At 42.6% G+C, this 22,342-nt stretch overlaps 2 protein-coding genes across 3 annotated transcripts in view; one reads left to right on the top strand and one right to left on the bottom strand.

The window, feature by feature from the left end:
* Positions 1 to 955: 955 nt before the first annotated feature.
* On the top strand, positions 956 to 7,013 carry si:busm1-163l24.3 (uncharacterized). 2 transcript variants are annotated; one of them, XM_028598656.1, is made up of 6 exons: positions 956 to 1,105; positions 2,088 to 2,271; positions 2,652 to 2,755; positions 2,853 to 5,663; positions 6,089 to 6,297; positions 6,391 to 7,013. In XM_028598656.1, exons 2-6 carry the CDS (start codon positions 2,088 to 2,090, stop codon positions 6,476 to 6,478), a joined length of 3,396 nt encoding a protein of 1,131 aa, XP_028454457.1. In that variant the 5' UTR covers positions 956 to 1,105; the 3' UTR covers positions 6,479 to 7,013. The 2 variants fall into 2 exon arrangements, with proteins under 2 accessions (XP_028454457.1, XP_028454456.1); XM_028598655.1 differs by having other exon boundaries at positions 2,051 to 2,271.
* A 5-nt stretch (positions 7,014 to 7,018) lies between these two features.
* The window catches only part of vat1 (vesicle amine transport 1), a 31,863-nt gene continuing 16,539 nt past the window's right edge, over positions 7,019 to 22,342 (bottom strand). Inside the window, exons 3-6 of the mRNA XM_028598657.1 lie at positions 19,804 to 19,974; positions 18,588 to 18,677; positions 16,113 to 16,354; positions 7,019 to 12,599 (exon numbers count right to left, since the gene is read on the bottom strand). Coding sequence (XP_028454458.1) covers positions 12,351 to 12,599; positions 16,113 to 16,354; positions 18,588 to 18,677; positions 19,804 to 19,974 — 752 coding nt within the window. The 3' untranslated portion in view covers positions 7,019 to 12,350. The remainder of the gene's footprint in view (positions 12,600 to 16,112; positions 16,355 to 18,587; positions 18,678 to 19,803; positions 19,975 to 22,342) is intronic.

The raw sequence follows: 22,342 nt of genomic DNA, 5'->3' as shown, positions 1-22,342 counted from the left end.
CAAGATAGCTCAAATCACTGCATTCCTTTGGTTAGCTATTGTGATCAGTAGATCTTTACTAAAGTAAAATACCAATACAACATTTTTAAAATACTCCATAAAAGTCCTGAATTCTGTACTGAGTAAAAGTACAAAAGTAGCTTACTTAAAGTGTCAAAAGTAAAAGTAGCCTGATATGTTGCATTCCATTATTAGACTATACTGATGCAGCAATGCAATGTAAGTATAGAATTGTGTTTGTAGCTGGTTGAGGTGGAGCTAGATCTAACTACTTTATAGGCTATTGGCTACATAGGTAATTTAATTCAGTGATTCCCAATTTAGGGGTCAGGTAAAAATCGGATCATGAAATGATTAATGGGGTAGAAAAGATGAAAAAGCAAAGGTATACAATTTTGTATTCATCTTTTGACTTTTTTTTGTGAAATATTGTATACTTCTACTACTTTGGGTCTGAACAGGTATTTAAATGAGAGCATCAGAGACGTTTATAAGGAAAATGTTTCTTTTGAGGAAATGCTATTATAAAATACATCTGAAACATGACAAGGGGCCCCACACTGCTTTTTAAGGAGTCGCTAGCAAAACAAGTTTAGAAACCATGGTTTAATCTTTAATAAGGCGTGTTTTTATATTTATCATCTGCTTTTTTAAATGTAAAGTCTCAAATAATAAGCTGTCAGAGAAGTAGTTGGGTAAAAAGTAGGTTACAATATTTCTTTCTGACGTGTAGTGGAAGTAGAAGTATATAGTAGGCTAGCCTAAAATATGCCTCCAAATTGTACTTAGTACTTGAATAAATGCGCGCGCGCACACACACACACACACACACACACACACACACACACACACACACACACACACACACACACACACACACACACACACACACACACACACACGTGTCTTTCTCTATCACTCTGGCGTAGCCTACTGTTAAATATTGTTATAGTCTACTACGTAATGAGACGGCACTTGGTCGCCCCCTCGCGCGGACATGACAAATCACACATTAGTTTGTAGTTTCACTTTTCCTCCATGGCTTATAGTCTAAAGTGCGACGATCTTTGAAAGACAGCGAGAACCACCGTGAAACAGTTGTAAGGTCAGTAATCGTTACAAATATTAAAGATATCCAAGATATTGTGGGACATAGTAACAGCGGCGGGTGCAAAGTGAAGATCCGTCGATAGTGCGATGGACGGATTTGTCTGATTTTTTTTCCACTTCCTTGATACCCCGCTCTGCAATGTGGCTTTCCAGCTCGCTTCTACATATATTTTCTGACATCCTGTAGCAATAAACACTCAACATTTTGCGCACATGTTGCAGGGTGGCTGCAAATTAGACCAGCATAGTTTAGATCATAATATGGTTATTTTACCAGATCTCTTGTTTGTGTGTGTGTGAAAAGCAGCATCTAGTTCATAAAGAAATGCTGTTTTGGAGCAGTTCATTCTTTGTCAATTAGTTTCCAACACAACAGCAGCAAACTGTTGGTAGAAATGAGGAAGAAGGGGCGTTAAGATCATCATCTGTCACAATTTTGCACATGTTAATTACTATTTTTACATTTCATATTGCACGATTTGAACTAAAATGGCAACACGTTTTCTTTAACAATACAGAGCAAATATCTCATATGGCATTAAGATACTCAAATATCAGTCATTATCTTAGCCTGTCAATGTTTTAAAGAACCAGCTTTAGAGGAATTGGAGTGAGACACAAGATTTAAGATTGACAAATTATTTGCTGAGAATTTCAACTAAAGTCTTAATGATAGCACATGAAATGGACGTTTTGGCATTAATGTTGATGTAGTGTCCTAGTAACCCCCAATAGAGGGTGATATATTATCAAATATGTCTCCCATCCTATTTGCAAGGGTGGGGTCTGTGAATGCTTGGCTGATATTTTTACATGAACAGCTTCAGAAAGAGCTGTTGTGTTTTGACTTTTTGTTATCATCCTGTTGATGTTCACGCTCACTGTTTTTGCAGAATCATGACATTTTTTGCGCTGCTTTCTTCAATCACTCTTAAAATAGGTTTTCTACACAGCAGAGATTGTGTTTCTCCCAGCAGATGGCAGAGCCGGGCAGGACTGTGAGGGTAAGTGGTCTGCCCACAGACATCGAGGATGACAGGCTGAAAGATAAGCTAGCTATCCACTTCCTGAGAGCCAAGAATGGAGGAGGGGAAATAAACTCTGTCACCATTGTCAAGGCAACGCCCGTCTCTGCCCTCATCACCTTCGAGGACAGTGGAGGTCAGTGGGGTCAGGGTGTGTGCATGTCTGTGCATATGAAGTGTATGGAGGGGGATTTTTCTGCATACTTAAATGGTTCCATTACAGAATCATATGGGTGTGAAAATGCTATTAACAATATTATATTATCTACATAACCTCTAAGGTCTGACAATAGAACAGTTAAGGCTTCATTAACTTTCACTCTAAAGACTCCAAAATGTAATTGCCGTAATTTGCCAAGTATCAATAACATATTTCACTCTGTCGGCTGTCACCAGTGATTTACACTAAGCTGGAATGTTGACATGCAAGTCAATGAAATAGCCAATGCTAAAGCGCTTAGTCAGGATGCTTCACAGACTGAGATTGATTTCTGTCTGGTGACCCCTCTCACACAGTGGCACAGAGAGTTATTCAACACAGCCAGCACATTCTGCAAGTGGATGAGAAAAGGTATAAAGTCATTGTAACTGAGCACCGCGAAATCCTGGACCCAAACAAGGTATACTAATGTAGAATATTGGGAAATATGTCAACAAATACTGAATATACAGTAAGATCCATTAGTGTTTGTTGTCTTTCTTTTTATATCATCATAGGTCATTTTAAGTTTATCAGCAACTGTCGACCACAGCCAGCTTCCTGGGGGAATAATGGCACTGACGAGACTCCATAAGAGCCACCCTGATATCCAAATAAACTACGATGCTACTGAGGAATTGTGCACATTGCATGGGGCCTATTCCAAAGTCCAGGCGGCTTTGGCACAATTATTTGGCCATCCTGGAGGTCCACAATCAGCAGAAAACAAAGAATCAGGTCAACCTTCCACCAGTGGCTCCAGGTCCATTCAGATAGCACAGAAACCTCATACTCTGGAGTCTGAGGATCAGAGCAGGAAACCTAATAAGCAAAGAAATCCACAAGAGGAAATTCACATTGGCAGACCTTCTGATAAGAACAACTCCAGCTCAAATAGAGACCTGGCACCTTATGGTTATGGCTGGGAAGATACTGGCCAGACAGAGGGTGCAGCTGTGCAGCTTCCTTGGCATCCTACCACACCAGAGGAGGACCTCACACTAATTGTGGATGCAGACATGTTCCAGTATCTTCAGAAACACTGCCGGAAGGAATACCAGAAAATCCTTAGTCAGTATGGTGTTGATGTGGTGGATGTGACAACTCAGGGGTTGACTACTCTGTTTTTGCAGGTTGCAACAGGAATAGGGCAGGGTGGTCGAGATCAAGAGGGCCTGAAGTTGGCAAGAAAGGCAATAAGTAGGCTTTACCAAGAGAATGAGAACAAGATCCGTCGAGACCAGCTCTCTAAGAGTATCCTGTCCCTCAGGGGCGGACTGCGAAGGGCGATGGAGAACTTAAGTGTCAGATTTCCTAAGCTTCTTCTGAATGAAGATGATCGAAATATTTACATTATTGGGAGCAGTAGTGACGTGTCTGAGGCCAAGCAGTTTCTTCTCCTGGACCCCAGCGAAGTGAGGGGTAAAACAGAGGATGTAGCCAGTCTTCAAGCCAGATATCCTCCATACGATTCGGGTTTATCATCTCATGCTGATGGCAAGAGTGTCCCCCTCACCATGTCCTCCACTGTAGATTCTCCGGATGACAGGATAGATCAGCTGCTGGGCAGGTCAGAGGAAGATGAGAGGAGAGCTGAAGGAGCCAGAAAGTATAAACTAGCTGCTCGGTTTAAGGATTTAGGGCTTCCTGCTTTAGGCAGTCGACCAACTGACTTCACCTTACGAGGGCTCTCCTCTCCCAGTAGACAAACATGCCTTGGGCCAATGTTAGGGCGTGATGTATTGTCAGAAACAGCAGGGATTGCTGATGAAAGCGTCTCCAAAGCATTATCCCAAAACACTGGAGGGGACATATTGTTTAAGAGTGGAGATGCTTTGCCTTCAGTTGCTTCTATGCAAAATAAAACCTCCTCCAACTCACATTTAATTGATACTCGACCCAAGAGTTTAACATCCCCCCTTAGCACAGCTCAGTCCAGTTTGTCAGGATGTAGCCCACTTCCACCTCCTGGGTCTGGATCCACCTTGAAGCGAGCCAGTAGTTTCTCAGGAACGCCTCTGCAGAAGGCTCAAGTTATGAGTCAGAAGAGTCAAGACGACTCCAGCAAGTCCACAGTCAGAGCCAGGGCCAGGTCCTCTAGCTTCAGTAACCAAACTGGTAGGGACAAGCGGGACGTCTATAATGAGGAGATTACAGTTTCCATTGTGATGTGGAAGCACATAAAAGAAGCCTACAGCAGCCGAGTGGACGACCTGACTTCTGATGTCCAGATGAAAGAGAGCCGCTCAGAGGGTAGTGGTGATGTGACTGTCACCTTCAGAGGGGCAAACTCATCCAACGTGAGTTCATGTCGGCTAGGTTTACAGAAGCTGGTTGATTCAGTTAGTGTAGACTTCTCTGTGCAGGAGCTGCACTTGTCGGAGCTGGGTATTAATGACACAGCAGATGAAACTTTACAGGCTTGTTGTGCTGAGGTACGTAGCCGGTTCAGGAAGCTTACCATGCACATTTTAAAGAAGAGAATATATATTCTCGGTCCAAAGGAGTTGTGTTCTCAGGTAGGTGCTTCACTGCGGGAGGTATTTTCTGGAGATTCGGCCCAAATACCTGAACACAAGGACTTCTCTGGCCCTTCTACCTCACAATGGAATCCATCCACATTTTTACAAATGAATGAGGACCAGAGTACTATTCTGCACTGTTCCAGTAATCCTCGGGTGATGCTAGAGAGCCAAACAAGCAAAACTGATGGGATTGATAGTTATCAGGAAAGGATAACAAACCAGAGAAGTGAGTTTTGTGAGACAGAGCTTGTGAATGGATCTGTTAGCCAACCTTTAGTGAGGAAAGACCCTGTCATTAAAGAGAAGGTGAAAATCAGAGGTACAGTGGAGATGGATGGACAGAAGACTGAGACATTTGTCAGCCACTCTAAAGCAGGAAACGATAGGAGTACGCAAATTGTGAATGATGTCGGGTCAACAACGACAACAACCTCTACTGATAAAGACATGGCCCTTCATAAGAAAGAGAGAACTGTACATTCTACCCAAAAGGGCAGTATGCAGCAAAGACAAACGGAAATCCAGGACCCACCGGAGGAATCAAGATCAGGTCTGGGAGGTCTTGGGTGCATCTGTGTGTGTGGGGAGAGTGAGATGTTGATGGAAACTAAGTGTGGGGCTACCATGTGCTCAAAGTGCCTGGACACTGTACATGTCCACTGCAGAGTTTGTCATGAGAAAGAGCCGACAGCATGGGGCATCCAGGGCAAAATGAGCTACTCTAAACTACACATCAGCATACCAGGTCACAAAAAAGACTCGGCAATCAAGATCACTTACTGCATTCCTGATGGTATCCAAGGGGTGAGCTTATTTTATTTATTTTTTTACATATTCTTACTGATAACTGTTGTATCTGATATATTTCACACATTGTATTGTTTATTCTACACCAGTTTCCTTAATATACTTTTCTGATGTCACTTTACAGGAAATGTTATTATCCTTTGTAAGGCCTTTATTACAGAGAAGCTATACACAGATAAACTTTATTGTGTTGTAGTTGACTCCAATATGATTTCAACAAGCATTTAGCTTAACTATTATAATTTATAGAGTACTGGAAAATACATAGTGACATTGTGCGTAGAAAGTTACTGTACTGTACAAGTTTCTTATGAATGGTGTGTGCTAAGATATCACATAGAGCTTTTATATTGCTTTTAGGTCACGTTTTAATATCTAAAGACTGTTTTTATGACAGTGGTCTTTGCTTTCTGGCTTACCAGGAGGATCACCCTTCTCCAGGCAAGCCATTCCAAGGAGGGGTGTTTGAAGCTTATCTTCCAGACTGCGAGAAGACAAAGAAGCTAGTGCCCAGACTGGAAAAAGCATTCAAGCAGGGACTCACTTTCACAGTGACGGGCAAAAACACAGGGGCCAATGTCACCTGGGACTGCATCCCACACAAGACCACCCTACATGGAGGCAAATCAGGGTGAGTGAGGCCAGTGGGAACAGAGCCGTAGAGTTAAAGGCCACACTAGTCCATGTGTCTGACCTGAACACTGATCCTTTTTGTCTCTCTCAGGAACGGTTACCCAGATTCCACTTACTTGACTCGCTTGTCCGAGGTCTTGACCTCCAAGGGGATCGAGGAGCTACCAGTCAAGTCTTAAGATTAAAAGCAATGTGAGGAGAAGTTCTTATGTAGTTTAAAAAGTCATTTGCACTGTATTTGTGTGGGGAGTTCATGAGTTCAAGGTCATGGTGTCTGATAATGTATATAGAGATTGAAATATTTTTCATATAATTATGGCTCATTGCAGCCATTTTCGATTTTTTGAATGTTATAACCTGCCTCACTGTTGCTTACTTTAAGATAGATGATTGGAGTTAGACTTTTTCAAACTAAGAGAACAAGAAAAATGTGACCAACCACTATTATCTTCGTTATTTCACATATCATTTCACAACATGTTCTTACTGTCTCAGCTTTATTTTGTAAAAGAAAATGCATACTATTCTGTAGTGTACATGGCACTGTATAGATATCCATTTTGTATCGTCCTGTGTAGTTTCAAGGATCATTTATTGTAGTTTAAATACAGCAAGATATTTGTAGAATATTGAGGAGTAAAATTATATATATTTTTAAATCAGTTTGCTTCTCTTCAGTTTTTTTCAAAATGGGCACAGAAATAAAAAAGGACATCTCCTGACTTTTTGTTATGCTTTTTTTATTAGTCCTGGAAAACATGTAAGGCATATGGTAACATTACACACTGAAGCGTTACAAGCTCTAGAGGCCATGTTGACAACATGGCACCACGCAGTAAACCCAGAGTCAAGCACAGAAGCAGCATCAATTCAAAGGGTTTAAAAAAACAAAGCCGAGAAGAGTGTTTGCAACCAGGAAAAAAAACAACAACACAAGGAAGGACAGAGTAGAGGAGAACTAATCAACCTGTTGGGTATGCCTTGTAGAAAATGGCCAGCGGTGACTGAATTCCAACAGGTGGTGTGTAGTGGGGATGGATGTGAAGTGAGTTTCTGAAACATTCCCAGAGATAGGTTAAGGTGTATCATGAATGAACCAGCTGGCCATGACAGTGCCCATGCTGAGGGTGAGGACAGGGAGTCAGGGGGCGGTGGATTGGCTTCATTTGGCAACGTGATACAACTGGAAGGGCATTCTCCTTCTTCACACCACACCACTACACGACGACTACACTATCGTGGAAAGAGACGGTGAGCTGTACACAAACACATGCCTTACTTTCTAGTTCTCTCGAATACACATGCATCCTAGTACTGTACATGACAAACCCAGCCAGGTTGTACTTCCATAGCATCTCTGCAATGTTGACGTGATGTAAAAAATGACTGCTAATGAAACAATAGCTGCAGGCAGATGTGGTTGTTTTTTGGGTTCTCGGTGTGGATGAGTGAACACAGTTGCTCTGAATTTGGAAATAACCCACTGACAGAGCATCACCTTTTGACTCGGAATACTAAAGCTTACATCGAACATGGATGGTGTGACAGATGGTTTGTGCAGTGAACTCGGTGAAACAGACGGACGTTGTGTGTGTCTGTGTTAGGAAACGCAAAATTAGGTTGGCTTCTTACATGAAGTAAACGGCTGTTTGGAATGACCTGAGAAACCATATAAAACAAAGAAATTCACCTCAAAGCTGAACGGTGGGTGCCTGTGAGAGACTTCAGCTATACAAGCCAAGACAGACAGAAGAGTAGCTATTGGAAATACTACACTCATTGTCTTAGTGAATTTCTCAAACCCAAAACTACGAGTGTTAATTAGTAATATCAAATCTAAAACTACTCAGAAAATTACCACTTTGTTTATTTTTACTTTGAAACACTGTTTTTCTCCTGTGCATCTCTGAGTTGCTAAGTACTCTTGCATACGTGTCTGGAATGACTGGGAAACCATTTCAAGATGACATTACACTGCAGCTTCACCATGGTGGAAGTGTGCTCAGGCAGCAGGCCAACCGCCCAACTGATTGAGTTCATCTCAAAGGCATCTAAACTCAAAAGAACCAAGGGGAAAATGTGAAAGAAAGAAAGAAAGAGATCATAATCGGTTTTCCACATGCCAATAACTGCATGCAACTTCAAATTCCAGATGTTAAACTAATGTTTTATTTGCTATAAATGCGTATGGAGGGAGAAGGGGGGCGATATGGAGCAGAATTTTGGGCCGCCACTGTTGCACCGGCCAAGAGGCTCTGCAGATGCACGCAGGAAAAGAGGAACGTCTCTTATAACCCTTGAGTGAACTGAGATCAGCAGTAAAGCGGAAATGTTGTGTCTGGGGTAGGCCAGAGCTGAGCTATGATCAGCCAATAAGCTGGGGTTTTGTGCAGCTGTGTTACAGTATTGGCATCCCTGCACAGCTGTGTGAAAACATCTGCTCCCTCACTTGCTATACAAGCCATTTGGAAATAAACTGAAAGAAATAGAAATCCATAGAGAGGAATACGGTGGAACTATAGATTTGGAGGAAATTTGCAGATTTCTGCGAATCTATGTCTTTTGGTGGAGTATTGAACCTTAAATGCACCATGTCCAGTCCCTTTTCACTGTGATACTAATAGTATGGTTGTAAACACTTCAACCTGTTGTGGTCGACATGATGTGAAAGCTGGTAAAACACAGTGAGAAGGGTATGAATATGGAGGGAGGTGCCTCGGATTGAGGTAAGCTGTGTGCAAGGAGAGAGGCACAGTGCAGGCCTACACTTGAGCAAGACTGAAACCAATCAAAAAATTCTGTTAAACCTTTTGTAAACTGCAGCAAAATTTCTGTCAGCACCCATAAGCATTTTGGGATACAAATCTGACACACTATGAAAACTCTTATATTTTAACTATTCTTCAAGATTGATGGAAATGCATCCAAAAACAGAACTGTCTTCATATTTTTTATGCACTGTTAATATTCAAAGCACTGACAGAGGAATATACATACAATTTGGCACACATGGTTCAGACCAACAGAAAGACTTCATGACATTTAAAAAGGAGTGCAGGTTGGCAGGTCCCCACAAAAAAAGTATGAACTTTGAACTTTAAACCCTTGGATAACAAAACAGACAAAGAAACGGAAATATAAAGGTAAATTAAAATAACATTAAGTAAAACATCCTCTTTTTTTTGTTTTTACTGAAGCGCTTGTTTCTCACATGGCACTCGGAACAGAAGCACCGTCCACAGGTTCACAAAGGGAGCCCAGCAGATTAGAACAGAACACTAACCAGAGGCTGACAGGACACAGTCACTCCCCACACCAGCGTAGCGGTCGTACTCCAGCCCAGTTCACTCCGCCCTGCTCCACATTTTACTTCACACAGTCAAGGATGGATGAATGCTTTGATTTTAGCTGCCACCCAGGAGAAGTTGGCCTGGGCAGGGACTGGCAAGCTGAAAATGAGGGGACCTTTACATGAGTGTGTGTGTGTGTGTGTGTGTGTGTGTGTGTGTGTGTGTGTGTGTGTGTGTGTGTGTGTGTGTATGTGCCTGCGTGTGTGTGCCACCTGTGTTTTCAGTGAGCTTCAGCAGATACACTGGGAATGGATGATGGGAAACAGACTGCAAACCTGGAGCAGAATCAAAGTCTGCGTGGGACTAGAGTGCGACTGCCATGCCTGTAAGTGCAATAAGATCAGCGAGCAGAGTGCAAAAATACTAATACCAACTGTCCTCATAACACAGGCCTCTTATCAGACAGGAGGGAGAGATAGAGTAAGAGGGGAGGGTTGTAGCTACATAATACTGTAGCAGAGTAGTGTGAGGGGTTAATGTGGCATGGGTAGGGTGGGTGCTTTTAAAACCTGACAAATGACCTGAGGACACACACACATCTTCACACACAATGGCACACCACACACAGCACATGAGGGAGGCCACTCATGCTAACACAACAACTTTTTTTCATTTTTTTTTTCTCCAAACATTTTGTTTTGTGTTTTTTACAAAGTCACTAGTCACCACCTGAGTCTCAACGCTGAGGCCGGGCTCACAGACAGACAGACAGGCAGGCAGGCAGGCAGCCAGGTAGATAAAAGTTTCAAAGTTGATATCCTCCTACATGAAAGATTTAGAGTCCACCCAGTGGGATTTATGCTTAAGGATTTACTCCAATGACATTACACCAGTGAGACAAAATTCATACTGGCCATTAGGGGGAGCGGTGCGCTGTTTTTGCCAGCACACTGCTAATTGCACACATTGTCAATACTCGGTTTAAATTTCACTGGTTGGGAGTGCAATATTAACAACCTAGAGAACTGCTCCACCTCTTCATCTTTATCATCTGAAATCCTTAATACATTTTACACCTGTTGGAATACTGGTCGACAGCACCGACTGTTGGCAAATATAGAGTTAGGGAGGCAGAAAAGAGAGACACAGGAAGAGGGAGTCAGAGAAACAGACCACAGTGCCTCCTCTGACGAGCCTGACGCCTGTTGCTATGCCGACCATAGAAAGGGAAATGGAAAGAGGAGGGAGTAGAGTAGAGACAAGCAGGGGGTGGGGGGGGCAAAGTATGGACACCAACTTAAATTGAATTCTCCTCTCACAGGTCAGGGTGATCGACAGGCGAGCGGCTGCTGTGAAAGCAGCAGAATGCCATGGAATGCTTGGAGGGGGATCAGGGAGGAAGAAAGCCTGATCCTGAAGGAAAAAGGACTGATAGTCACCTTCTTAACTGGCTCATTTCAGACGCTTCACTGTCTCAGCATGACAGTGTTTCTTTCATCACATTCAGAGTGTGTATGTGTGTGTATTTGTGGCTTGTTTAACAGAAACAAATTCTCTCTTAATTGGCACTGCGAACTTCTTGCCAACAGTTGGTCAGTTAGAAAAATCTGTAACTAAGGAGAAGGAAGCTGAGTAATGATTTCTGCCCCGCTATTCAACACTGCACAGAAAGGCTCATTATGAGGACAATTCATATTCAGGCAAGTGCAAAACAGTAGTCACTACATTAACTTCACTGAAATTGGATTGGAACGCATGCATTATGGAGCGGTCTCATTCTACACTGAATTATACAAGAAATATTGAAGCTAAGGCCATATATATATATATATATATATATATATATATATATATATATATATATATATGATAACCAATGTTAGGCCTTCTAGCACTAACACCATTGTCTGAGCAATCAAACATCATGATCAAAACCACGATGCAAATATCTCCAGGGGTGCATCAGCCAATCACAGGCATCTCTGACTCATCCTCAGTGACATAACTAAGCGTTGGACACTAGAAGAGCAACGTGTGGGTGGGTGCGGTTCTCCGTTTATCTGCCTGCCTTTGTGCCTGTCTGTGGGTCCGGCCTGTGGATAGGTTGGGGGGCGGTGGTGGTGGTGTGGGACTTGGGGGTTGGGGGGCGAAGAGAGACTCAGCACAGTGAGGGGGGAAGAGAAGGTGGCAGGTGGAAGTCAAAGCAGAACAATTTAGCACAGTGGGAGTTGAGGTGTGTAGGGGCATGGGGGTCGAGGGTGGGGCCGGAGCGCGAGCATGGATTACGGTTGTCAAGGAAACAGTAATTTGCCCCAGGCCTGGACCATACCCACAATCCTCCACGGCTCTTGTCTCTCGCCATCTTTCGAGTGTTGCGGCTGCCTTCTCAATCTTGTGAGGCAGAGAGATAGGTTGCAGTGCTTACAAGGTGTTACAAGTGATTGGACATTTTTTTCTTCTTTTTTTTAATAGATAAATGCAAGAATACAGGATGGGAAGGGGGTGGGTGGAGCCAGGCCTGAGTAATCACTGCCATTGTGGAGTCGAGAGGGTGAGGCGGAGGGGAGGTGGACGAGATGAACGACTGACACTGGTGTGATCATTTTGTAATCTACCCTTCTAACTCCTTCCAATCCTTTCTTACATTCCACCCCACCTTCCCAACCCATCCATCTCCTTCTTCATCCCCCCCTCCCTCCCCCCCCCTTGCTCCCAGGACACAAACTCCCTGCTGCTCTGCTTGACTATCCATCCCTCCCTCTCACTTCTCCTCCTTGTTGGGCTCTTCCTTCTTCTCCTCCTCCTTCTTGGGCTCCTCTTTCTTCTTGTCGTCCTTCTTCTCCTCCTTCTTGCCATCGTCCTTCTTCTTGTCATCCTTCTTCTTGTCGTCCTTCTTCTTGTCCTCCTTCTTGGGCTCCTCCTTCTTCTCCTCCTCGGGCATCGGCTCTGTGTTGAGGATCACTTTGCCGATGTTGTTCCTCTCCTGCATCTTTCTCATGGCATCGCCCACCTGCAGGAGGGATAGAAGGAGGAAGATGGTTACATAAAATGAGATTAAAGAGTGAAGGGTGAAAGAATGACAAGGAAGATTTTAAATACACCTGTCATTGAAAAAAATCTATTAAGAGTACGTTTATTAGTAGCCAGGTTCTCCTCCACCCACACATTTCCAAAGCAATATGAGCCTCCTCATATTTTGTTCCTCTAATCTTCTGTTTTGATACCACAGACTAGAAGCAAATTTTACAGGCTCAAATAGAACTTTAATATGCACTATATGAGAAACTGCATTTGTTTAGATGAGACTGTAATAATCTTTGAGGGGAAATGAAATTGTTGCAGCAGCAAAAAAGCAAAGAAAAAAAGAGATAACAGAAGGATAACCAAATAAATGAGTGGAATATGTACTGCAAAGAAATACTTTCAATATCAGATTTTATCAAGTATAAATATAATGAAATGTTGATAATGATTAGGCGTAGAAAAAAAAGAAAATTGAGACACGAAGCAGAAAGTAATCATTTTATCCCAATGCCACCGAACAACAAATTTATTTCAATCAGAAAATGATATCATCTCTACATTAAAATGTGTTGATCATTGTGCATTTAAAGTTAAGGACAGAAAGGAGGGGGCGTGAGGCAGATTTCCTGGAGTGTGAATGATGGAGTTGGATCTGAGACCTTGGTTCAATCCTGGTCTAGTTTGGATGTCAATTCTAACAGGTGTTGGCGTTTAATGATGGGTCTGATGTGAATTCTTATATAATCATTTCTGTAAAATGAAGTTGTGAGCTAGTGCAGATGAATCAATCAATAAACTGCTGCTGTCAGATATCTCAATTTTAAACAAATAAAGAGGGAATTTTGCACTAAAACTTTAACCTCTTACCATTCCTGATAAATTAACTGAAAACGCCAATCCAAGGCATGCCCAGAAGTTGATTGTAATCTGTTCTTGAACCATTTGGAGTACATGGAGTCTGTTGTCTAATTTAAAATGATGCAACAGCAGTCTGTGGGTATTTATTGATGTAATAATGTGTTTTGGACTAGATATTTTACTGGATTGGTTCGTCTGGTCCTTTGCCTATGTAACAAGACTGTTTTTGTCAGAATGTTATTCAATTGGTGGATTACTATGTGGCCTCATAGGTGAGTTACCTCAATTTTGCAACCGTGTGCTTGTTGAGGTGACCTGCTAATGTGATTGTATCTTGAAATGGTTTACATCAATCGAATCACAAGAATCTTAGCTTTCTAGAGATATGTTGCATGCATAACCACTCAAACATAGCAGTTGTGTACAGGCCGTCAGAATTTTAAGAGGTTAAACGATTTGTGTAGATCAGATCACGTATGTTTTAGCAAAATTTAAGAACGTGAGTGTTGTTTAAAGATAGACTTAGAAAAATGTGAACCTATCCTTTAGCAGTGCTTGTTCATCACAGGTTAAACCCCAGGACACAGCCTTAGGTTAAAACGGTGTTAACTTTAGAGGTGGCTAATCTGATAATGGAAGAGCTTTATACATCAAAATGGTCTTTAGTATGTTTTTTTTAGTCTGTAGAACTATAACATGTTTGGTCTGTGACATAAACGCTGGAATTAATAGAGTTGACCAATCATCTTGCTTTTGGGGACAGACACTCTTGTGTTGACAGCTATCAGCCCCATCCCATGATGGATCGACTAACTTGGTCCAACTGACTGTAAAACATAACGAGGAGAGGAGAATCCCCGCCAGACCAACCCCACCCTCCTCCTGACCACCGAGCTCTGTCCACTGTCTGTTCCTGTCTCTGTCGCTTCCCCCTCCCTCCTTCCTCCAATCCCCCTCTTCGTGCGAGCCAGGCAGACCACCTAACGACCAATGCCACGGCAACTGCGCCATCTCCTAGCAACGTAAAGCCTGGCTGAAACGTGGCCCTGAGGACTCAGACACATGGTAAAGAGGGGGAGTGTGGGAGTACGAAGTGAAGGGGAGGAGGGAACCAAAGGGAGCAACTGGTGTCCTTCAGATGAGAAACACGCCTTGCCGAAACTGAAAGGGAGGGTGGGGGCAGTCCGGGAATTATAAGAATCATCTTCAATGTGAATGAAAGTCACAGTGAGAGCGACTGAGGCTCTTTTGACGACTCCGCCCACTTCCACTCTTCACTGTCGCAGATCTGTCAATCTGTCGACCTCTCTGGCTCCCAGGCATCTCGGACAAGAGGGTGCTATTTGCGGCTGCAGACATGATCCATTATTCTCCTGGGTATCAGTGAACATGTAGATAATGAACCACGATAAACCACAGGAAGGAGGGATACCGCTAATTTCTAAATATCGTCCAAGCTTTTTTATTGATTATTGGAGCAAAAACGAAGGGGGGGCGGAGGATGGAGGAAGGGCTGTGATGGATTGGGTCAGGATGTGCCATCTGTACTCCGCTTGTAATAATCAATCACTTATCTGATTAACTATCACCTAACAGCTTTTTGTCTTTGATGCATATACACTGGAAACTTTCCACACGCAATCGCCTTAAGCCAGACTGAAATATACCTTCTTCTCTCCTCCTTCCTCCTTTTTCCACGCTCCTTCCATGTCTCTTTCTCATACATCAGGGCCCCTCCCTAAGACAGACGCACACACTGACTAAAGGATGTCACCATAGCAACAAGAGAGAAAAAGCAAAAAGGATACACTGTGAGGAGGGAGAAGGAGAGAATACAGCAAGATGGAGCGAGATGGAGAGAGACAGAGAGGGAATCAATAACCTAAAGACAGAGAGAAAGAGTTTGATATAAAGAGCAGACAGATGGAGAGGCAGAGAAAGAGCGTCAGATGGCGGAGAAAGACAGCGGGTGTTTCTCTCTGGCCGCAGTAACACAGGCCAAAATACTGACCAGCTCCGACTCTGACAACAGAAGATGTTAGCCTCTGACTCCCTCTTTCTCTCTGTGTTTTTCACACTCTCTATTCATATCTGTTAGCAGTGTTCATTTTGTCAGCAACAATCTGACTCTGTCTGGCTGACTGAGTTATGCTTGAGGAGACACAGTGCTTCTTTGTGGACAAACTTTGCCTGTTTATTCCTGAGCTTTATTGAATCTGAGAGCCACACCCAACTCCTGCAGATCCCACTGCAAAACCCACGCACACATAAACCCATAGCTGGCATTAACATGAATTCTGGGTGACTGGGTTGTAAGCACATGGCGTAAAATATGACGTAGTTCAGGTGTAAATGCAAGCATGCTATGTGGTGCACAGTGATGCATTTAGTCACACTAACAACCAGGCATGAATGGATCTGAAACCTACATACAAAGGACATTTAATCGAAATACATATTTGAGTGTGGATTCAACCTAAGAGGACAAAACAACATTTCAAATAGTCACATACAGGTCTGGAAAACTAGCTGCATCCGTTGTAACTAGGGTGGATGTTAAGGATAATATCTTGGTACAAGTAATTTGTTTAGAGATGAATTCCAGGTGTAAAGGGATGGGGAACCAAAGTTAGACACAAACCTGCTCAAGATGCCAAGTGGAGTCGATGCGGGGCTTGACCTTGCCTTCCTTGTAGAGATCCAGGATGGTGTTCATGGCCTGGGTGATGAGCTCCATCTCCCCGTCCAGGTAGCCCAGATGGAAGCCGCACACCGACTTGTTCCCCTGGATCAGGCTGAGCGTGTGGATGGAGAACTGATGGTACCAGTTCTTGGCCACGGCGAGCAGGTTCTTCTTCTGGCCGGCGAGCATGTTGGATGTACCTGAAAGAAGAAAAAGAAACTCAATCTTTACTCTGTGGGAGAGAAAATCTAAGAAAGACCGTGTGTCTATGTGTGTTTTATTTTCTCAGGTACATTTCTTTACATACAAAACATTTTCGCAACATGTGAAGCACCCCTTCATTCCTCCGTCTGGCTATGTGCGTATCCATCCCGTTTAGGATTGACCCATCTCCCAGAACAAATAATCTTGGGCTGAATGGAACCTGGGTCCCTGCAATCGGACATAGGTTATCATGTATCCCAGTCCAAAATTCCTGGACCTGATCACAGGACCATAGGACAAGAAGTAATTGGCCGTCCTCCGTCTTACATTTCCAACAATTTAGTGTGTCTTTCATACCATTTATAAACAATCTGGGGGGAGTCCAATAGAAACATGCATAATCTTGAACTGAATGAAGCGCACCCATCATGTGACAGTTTTAATATTAATTCAGATTTTGTCCCACTCCTCATCCTCAGGTACATTTCTAAATCCTTGTGTATAATTGATTTACTGATGATGAAATGTTTAAAAGTCTGGTTCATTTTTTATCACGTTATCTGCCCCTTACTCCCACTTTTCCCTCACCTGATCATCAACTTTTCTCTTTTAACATCACTTGGTTACTTAATTGACAGAAAATAACTAAATAAATGTTGTCAATACATCAATCTTTTAAGTCATTTATCAAAGAATGATGCCAGACATTCACTGTTTTATGTCATTGTAAATTAAATGTCTTTGGATTTTTGACTGTTGGTTGAGAAAAACAAGCAATCTGAAGACATCATCTTGGGCTTTGGTGATATTTCATCTTTTCATTTTTTCCAATGTTATGACATGTTATGGGCCAAACACTAATGGATAAAAATAAGAGACTAATTCATCTTTACGCAGCATGTCAAATCCACATTAAGTCCTGTCAGGTACCTCTACTGGTTAGTTCTGGTTTATATCTTTGCTCCGCCTCTCTCACACTCTCACCTACACCTTCCACCCGGAAAACCTCTTTAGCACTTTGTCTCTCACCTCTGTCGCCACATCCGCCTCCTATTCCTTCTTTTTGTGTTCACATTGGCTCCTATGCTCTCTGTGTCTCTCTCGGGGGAAACAGGAAACACAAAGCATGCTCTGAGAGAAGAGAGGGACCCAGCCTGCTACATTCAGACACATTCCAGGTTTCGTGTGGATAGAACGCCCATTGTTCCGCCATGCATACTTCTGATAAGCTGGAAGAGAAGCAACCAGCAAAAAGGGTGGGGCGGACCTGGGGGGGTTGGGGGGGCACCATGCTGAGTAGTGGGTTTTTGTGCAGCATGCAAAGGCAAGGCCCTGTTCTTCATGGATGCCGACCCCGCCCACTGTTGCATGCATGCTGGTTCCAGATTGGCATCGCCACAGAGCCATCGTAAAGGCCTTCCCACAGACGACATACAGCACACTGAGGACATGGACTTCTACAGAGAGGTCACACTGCCCACCAGGAAACAGCTTTATTCTGTGCATGTGGAAACCCATGACTATTTCATGTACTGTATTAATTTGCTTAACAGTTACACTACAGGATTTTGTGTAGTTTTTATTAAAACCAAGCAGTCTAAAATGACGGAATTTGCAGCTGCTTTTCCGAATATTTTGCAATAGAGTGGAATAATATTTTAAAATAATAAGTGAGCTGTAAAGAATTGCCACTTAATAAAGAACTTACAGATAATCATAATATATTCAGTATTAGTATGAGTTTCGAGGGTATTTCTGTCAGCTGCTAGCTTGTGCAGGTAGCTAGCCAACTTAAAAGGTAACCGCTGTACTTCCTACCATGCTGTGGAGCGCTGTCAACAAGAGCTGCCACATATTTGGATTCAGGCATTACATAAGAAGTTCTGGTAACTTTAAAAAAAAAGGTTGGAGAAATACATACAGCTTGGGGGCAAGCTCTGCGTGAGTCTTTTCCACGTTTGCTTGTGGAGGTTGAGACTTCATTTTTATTTGACAATGGCTCATAAAAGTGGTTCTGAATCGTATTATTTCGTGTGGAAAACTGATAAAATTGGAAAATATTTTCCCAGACCGACCATTTTAACCAAATACAATTGCGTTAACTCTTGCCTATTCTTGCTCTGTTCACTCATGGAGGGGCTGTGTTGTATCACTGAGGATTCAAATAGAGCTGCTCCAAACTTGGCTCTACACTGAAAATACCTGATCTACACAAAGGTTACTACTTACCATAGGTGATAAGTTTCCCCATAGGCTTCAGCAGGTTGTAGGCCTTATGGGTGTCTGATCCTCCGAGAGGGTCCAGTATTATGTCCATCCCTGTTGCAGGAGAGAGAAGAAGGGGACAGTTATTACTGGTGTGAATTCAGCAAAAGCAGCCTGCCAAGTCTCCTCAGCAGCACTGCCGCAGGTCACTAGGAGGAGTGAGTGTAGCCAAGTTGTGCCATGTTTACACGAAGACGAACCCATACGTATGCCAAGAGAGGAGAGGAGAAGAGCGAGGTGAGATCCTACTTGTTTTATGTTTCCTCATTCTTGTCACTGATAAGACAAGAGGGATAAAATGTCTCTCCGTCGCTGTCCATTCCATTCCAAGGTGGAGCAAATAAACCAACCTCTGAACAGATGGTAAAGAATGGCAACCTAAATATGAAGGTTTCTCTGTGGCTTATTAATGTCTGGCCATGAAGGCCCGGCTTTAATGATGTTGCTTTGTGCCAGAGGGGACTCCTCAAATTGGGCTACCCCTCCTTGCTGCGTTAAACCCTGGTTCTATTGACTGTGGGAGGCTGCACATTGATCCATGCTTCTAATTAGATACATTCTGTCTAAAGTGTCAGTTCTCGCTCTCTTCCTATCTGTCTCTGTAATGTCTGTCTGTCTCGCTCCATGCTCCAAAGAACACAGACAGGGTTGGAGAGGGGACTATGAAATGAGCATAATAACAGTCTCCATCCTGCTAGGAACACAGCAGTAGGCGAAAGAAAAGAAAAAAAAAAAAAAAAAAAAAACAGGAACTGGATGTTGTTTCATTTTGCTGAAAAGCAGCGTTTTTCTCAGCAAGTCCAGGGCCGAATCTCCATAAAACTCTGTGGATGCATTATTGATAGCAATGAGAATCCAAACAGTCGCTGTTTAGTGAAATGAGTTTGCTCGGTAGGAAAAATGACTCCCTAAGCTGTCAGTCTAGTGTACGTGGCAGCCAGCTCTGCTGAGAATTGTGTCACCAGAAATATGTATGAAAATATATCATCTCACAACATGCAATCACATAGTATTGCTTTGTGCCAGTGGGAATATATTGATGTGCTTTATGAAACAATTTCCGTGAAAACAATGCATTTTGATGTAAACCTTGATTACAGACAGGTGACACTGGTAAATTATTTCCAATCGCTGCACACACAAACTCCAAATTTAGAGTACTTTGTCTGAAGTTTCTCACCTTTCGGACTGATCTTGCGGACTTCCTCCACATAGTCCTTGGTGCGATAGTCAATGGGATGCGTGACTCCACCCTCACTGATGGTCTCGTGCTTGCTGGCGGATGCTGTGCCGAACACAGTCACATCCTTCACTGTCTTGCACAGCTGAGTGGCTGCAATACCCACACCACCTGAAGGAAGAGGGGCTGGGTTAATAAACAGTTATGATTTTGTGAAAAAATATAAATTTCAGGACATGACTTGTGATTTATTCTACTGCAAATACTACTGACAATGATTCAAAGTTAACTGAACATGGTTATTCAAGGCAACACCAAGACCAGAATGAAAACTCAGCTGAACAGAAAGGCACCTAAGAATTCCCATTCCACACGTATTTTCTATGATAGGTAAATTCGATTTGCATTATTTATTGTCCCAGACAAGCCAGTCAATAACAGCGTGGATGTGTTTTGCTCAAGGGTATGTAAAGAGCGCATTAAACACAATCACATTACCCCGACTGGCCTAGGGAGAATAGACACCCACACACAGATGCGCACACACACACACACACACACACACACACACACACACACACACACACACACACACACACACACACACACACACACACACACACACACACACACACACACACACACACACACACACACACACACACACACACACACACACACACACACACCTCAGGAGAAAGTCGCCATTGTAGCTCAAATGACACGTCATTTCTTTTGGTTCCCTTACTCAAGACAACCTGTCTAAAATTCCACAGGAATAAAAAACATTTAGCAGTGGTATCTGTTTTGTTAGGAACGGAGAGTTGGATGACATTCTATTGCAAATTACATAAACACAGCTCCTTATAACCGTGCCAGCTGAAAACAAAACGTCCTACATTGTCCAAGATAACTTTTATTAAAGACAACGTGCTGTGAGACTGTGTGCTGCAGTGGATGTTTCGGATATCTGTGTTTGTGTTCGCTTTATTTGAAAGTGTGTACATAGTTGTGGCAAATGCCTCTGCCAATGTTTGCTAAGGCAGCCAGAGCAAGAAGTAATAGGTTACTGATAAGCAGTGGCTTGTTTTAAATGGAGGCTGACCTGAGGACTTGAACTGAACGGCATCCATAAAGGTCATTTATGCCTGACCAAGTAAAGAGCACGTCTTATCTGATACCAGAGAATAAAGCAACACAAAACATGTGCATTTACATCCATTTGTAATGGCATAGTGGAGCTGCCAGACTGCTGGACAGGTTTAAATTAAATTAATGATGAAATCTTGATTTGCTTACTTACTAAACCCAACATTTAATATGCACAAAAGAAAGGCAGGAAGGCAGGCACATGCATGAGAAGGCCTATGCATGTGTGATTAGACTAGATATATTTTTAATCTAGCACATTTCTTGTTCTCATGTGACATCAATAAAAAAAAAAAATCTTCTTTCTTTATCTGTATAAACACACACACACACACACACACACACACACACACACACACACACACACACACAGAAATGACACATATTACATCAGACTGTAAATTGCACAATTAATGTCCAATAAAAACCATGTATGTCCAAAATGTCAACTTTTCACAAGTTAAGAAAATCAGCCCCGTTTCTAGTTGTGTGACAATGCATTTTAGGGAAATCCAACGGCTTTTTAAATTGCTTTTTCAGCTTACGATGTAGGAGAATTTTCTCAACCCATAAAGGTACACTCAATCCTTTGGTTTATGTGACAAATTCAAAATCACCAAAAATGGATAAAGATGTTTTCCTTGGACAGCTACGAGCATCTTCTATAGTCTAGTTTGCACTTTGGACTAATATCAGAAATATCATGTCTTTATATCTTTTATATGGAGTAGAACATCAGATGACACTGATGCACCTCTGGTCCCTCTTCATCTCAGCATAGAAAATATTCTGAGCCATTGAACCAGTCTTAGGACAATTTCCTCAATGACATCCTGGCAGTTAGTGTCTGAGGCTGCACGGTTACATAAAAACAGCACTGACACTGGCCAAAAAAATGAAGTGAGATGTAAAGATAAGATTAGTGCCAAATCACATTATCCTCTTTATTAATCTCTGTTCAGGAAACGCTCAGCATGAGAATACAAAAAAGGTTCATTTCAGGGCCTTTTAACTTGTTTTAAAATCCTCAGAGTGCCTTGTTACAGAAAATAGTCCGTTGATGTAAAAAAAGGCAAGACAAATCATTTGAATACAACCCCTTTCCTGCCCTCTATTTCAGTGTAAAGCTCCAAAAGATTTTTGATCTGTGGTTCTCATCTTAGAGGTCCTTTGCACTGCATTACTATAATCACGCCTGCTGATAATGAGGAGAGAATTGAATGAGAAAATAAAAATCAAGGCTGTTGCTGTTGGATGCAAGTGTTGTTGCGGCTGCGTTATAACAGCACCATCTCTCCTTGTCCTCAGTGAGAAACCAAGTTTGTGTTGCCAAGGAAACCTTAGCCAAATTGCCAGTAATGACTGAGCAAAGGGAGCCATTTTGTGTCAT

This window comes from Perca flavescens, chromosome 15, assembly GCF_004354835.1.
Source record: "Perca flavescens isolate YP-PL-M2 chromosome 15, PFLA_1.0, whole genome shotgun sequence".
NCBI lineage: Eukaryota > Metazoa > Chordata > Actinopteri > Perciformes > Percidae > Perca > Perca flavescens.
This window is presented reverse-complemented; position numbering and strand designations above follow the sequence as displayed.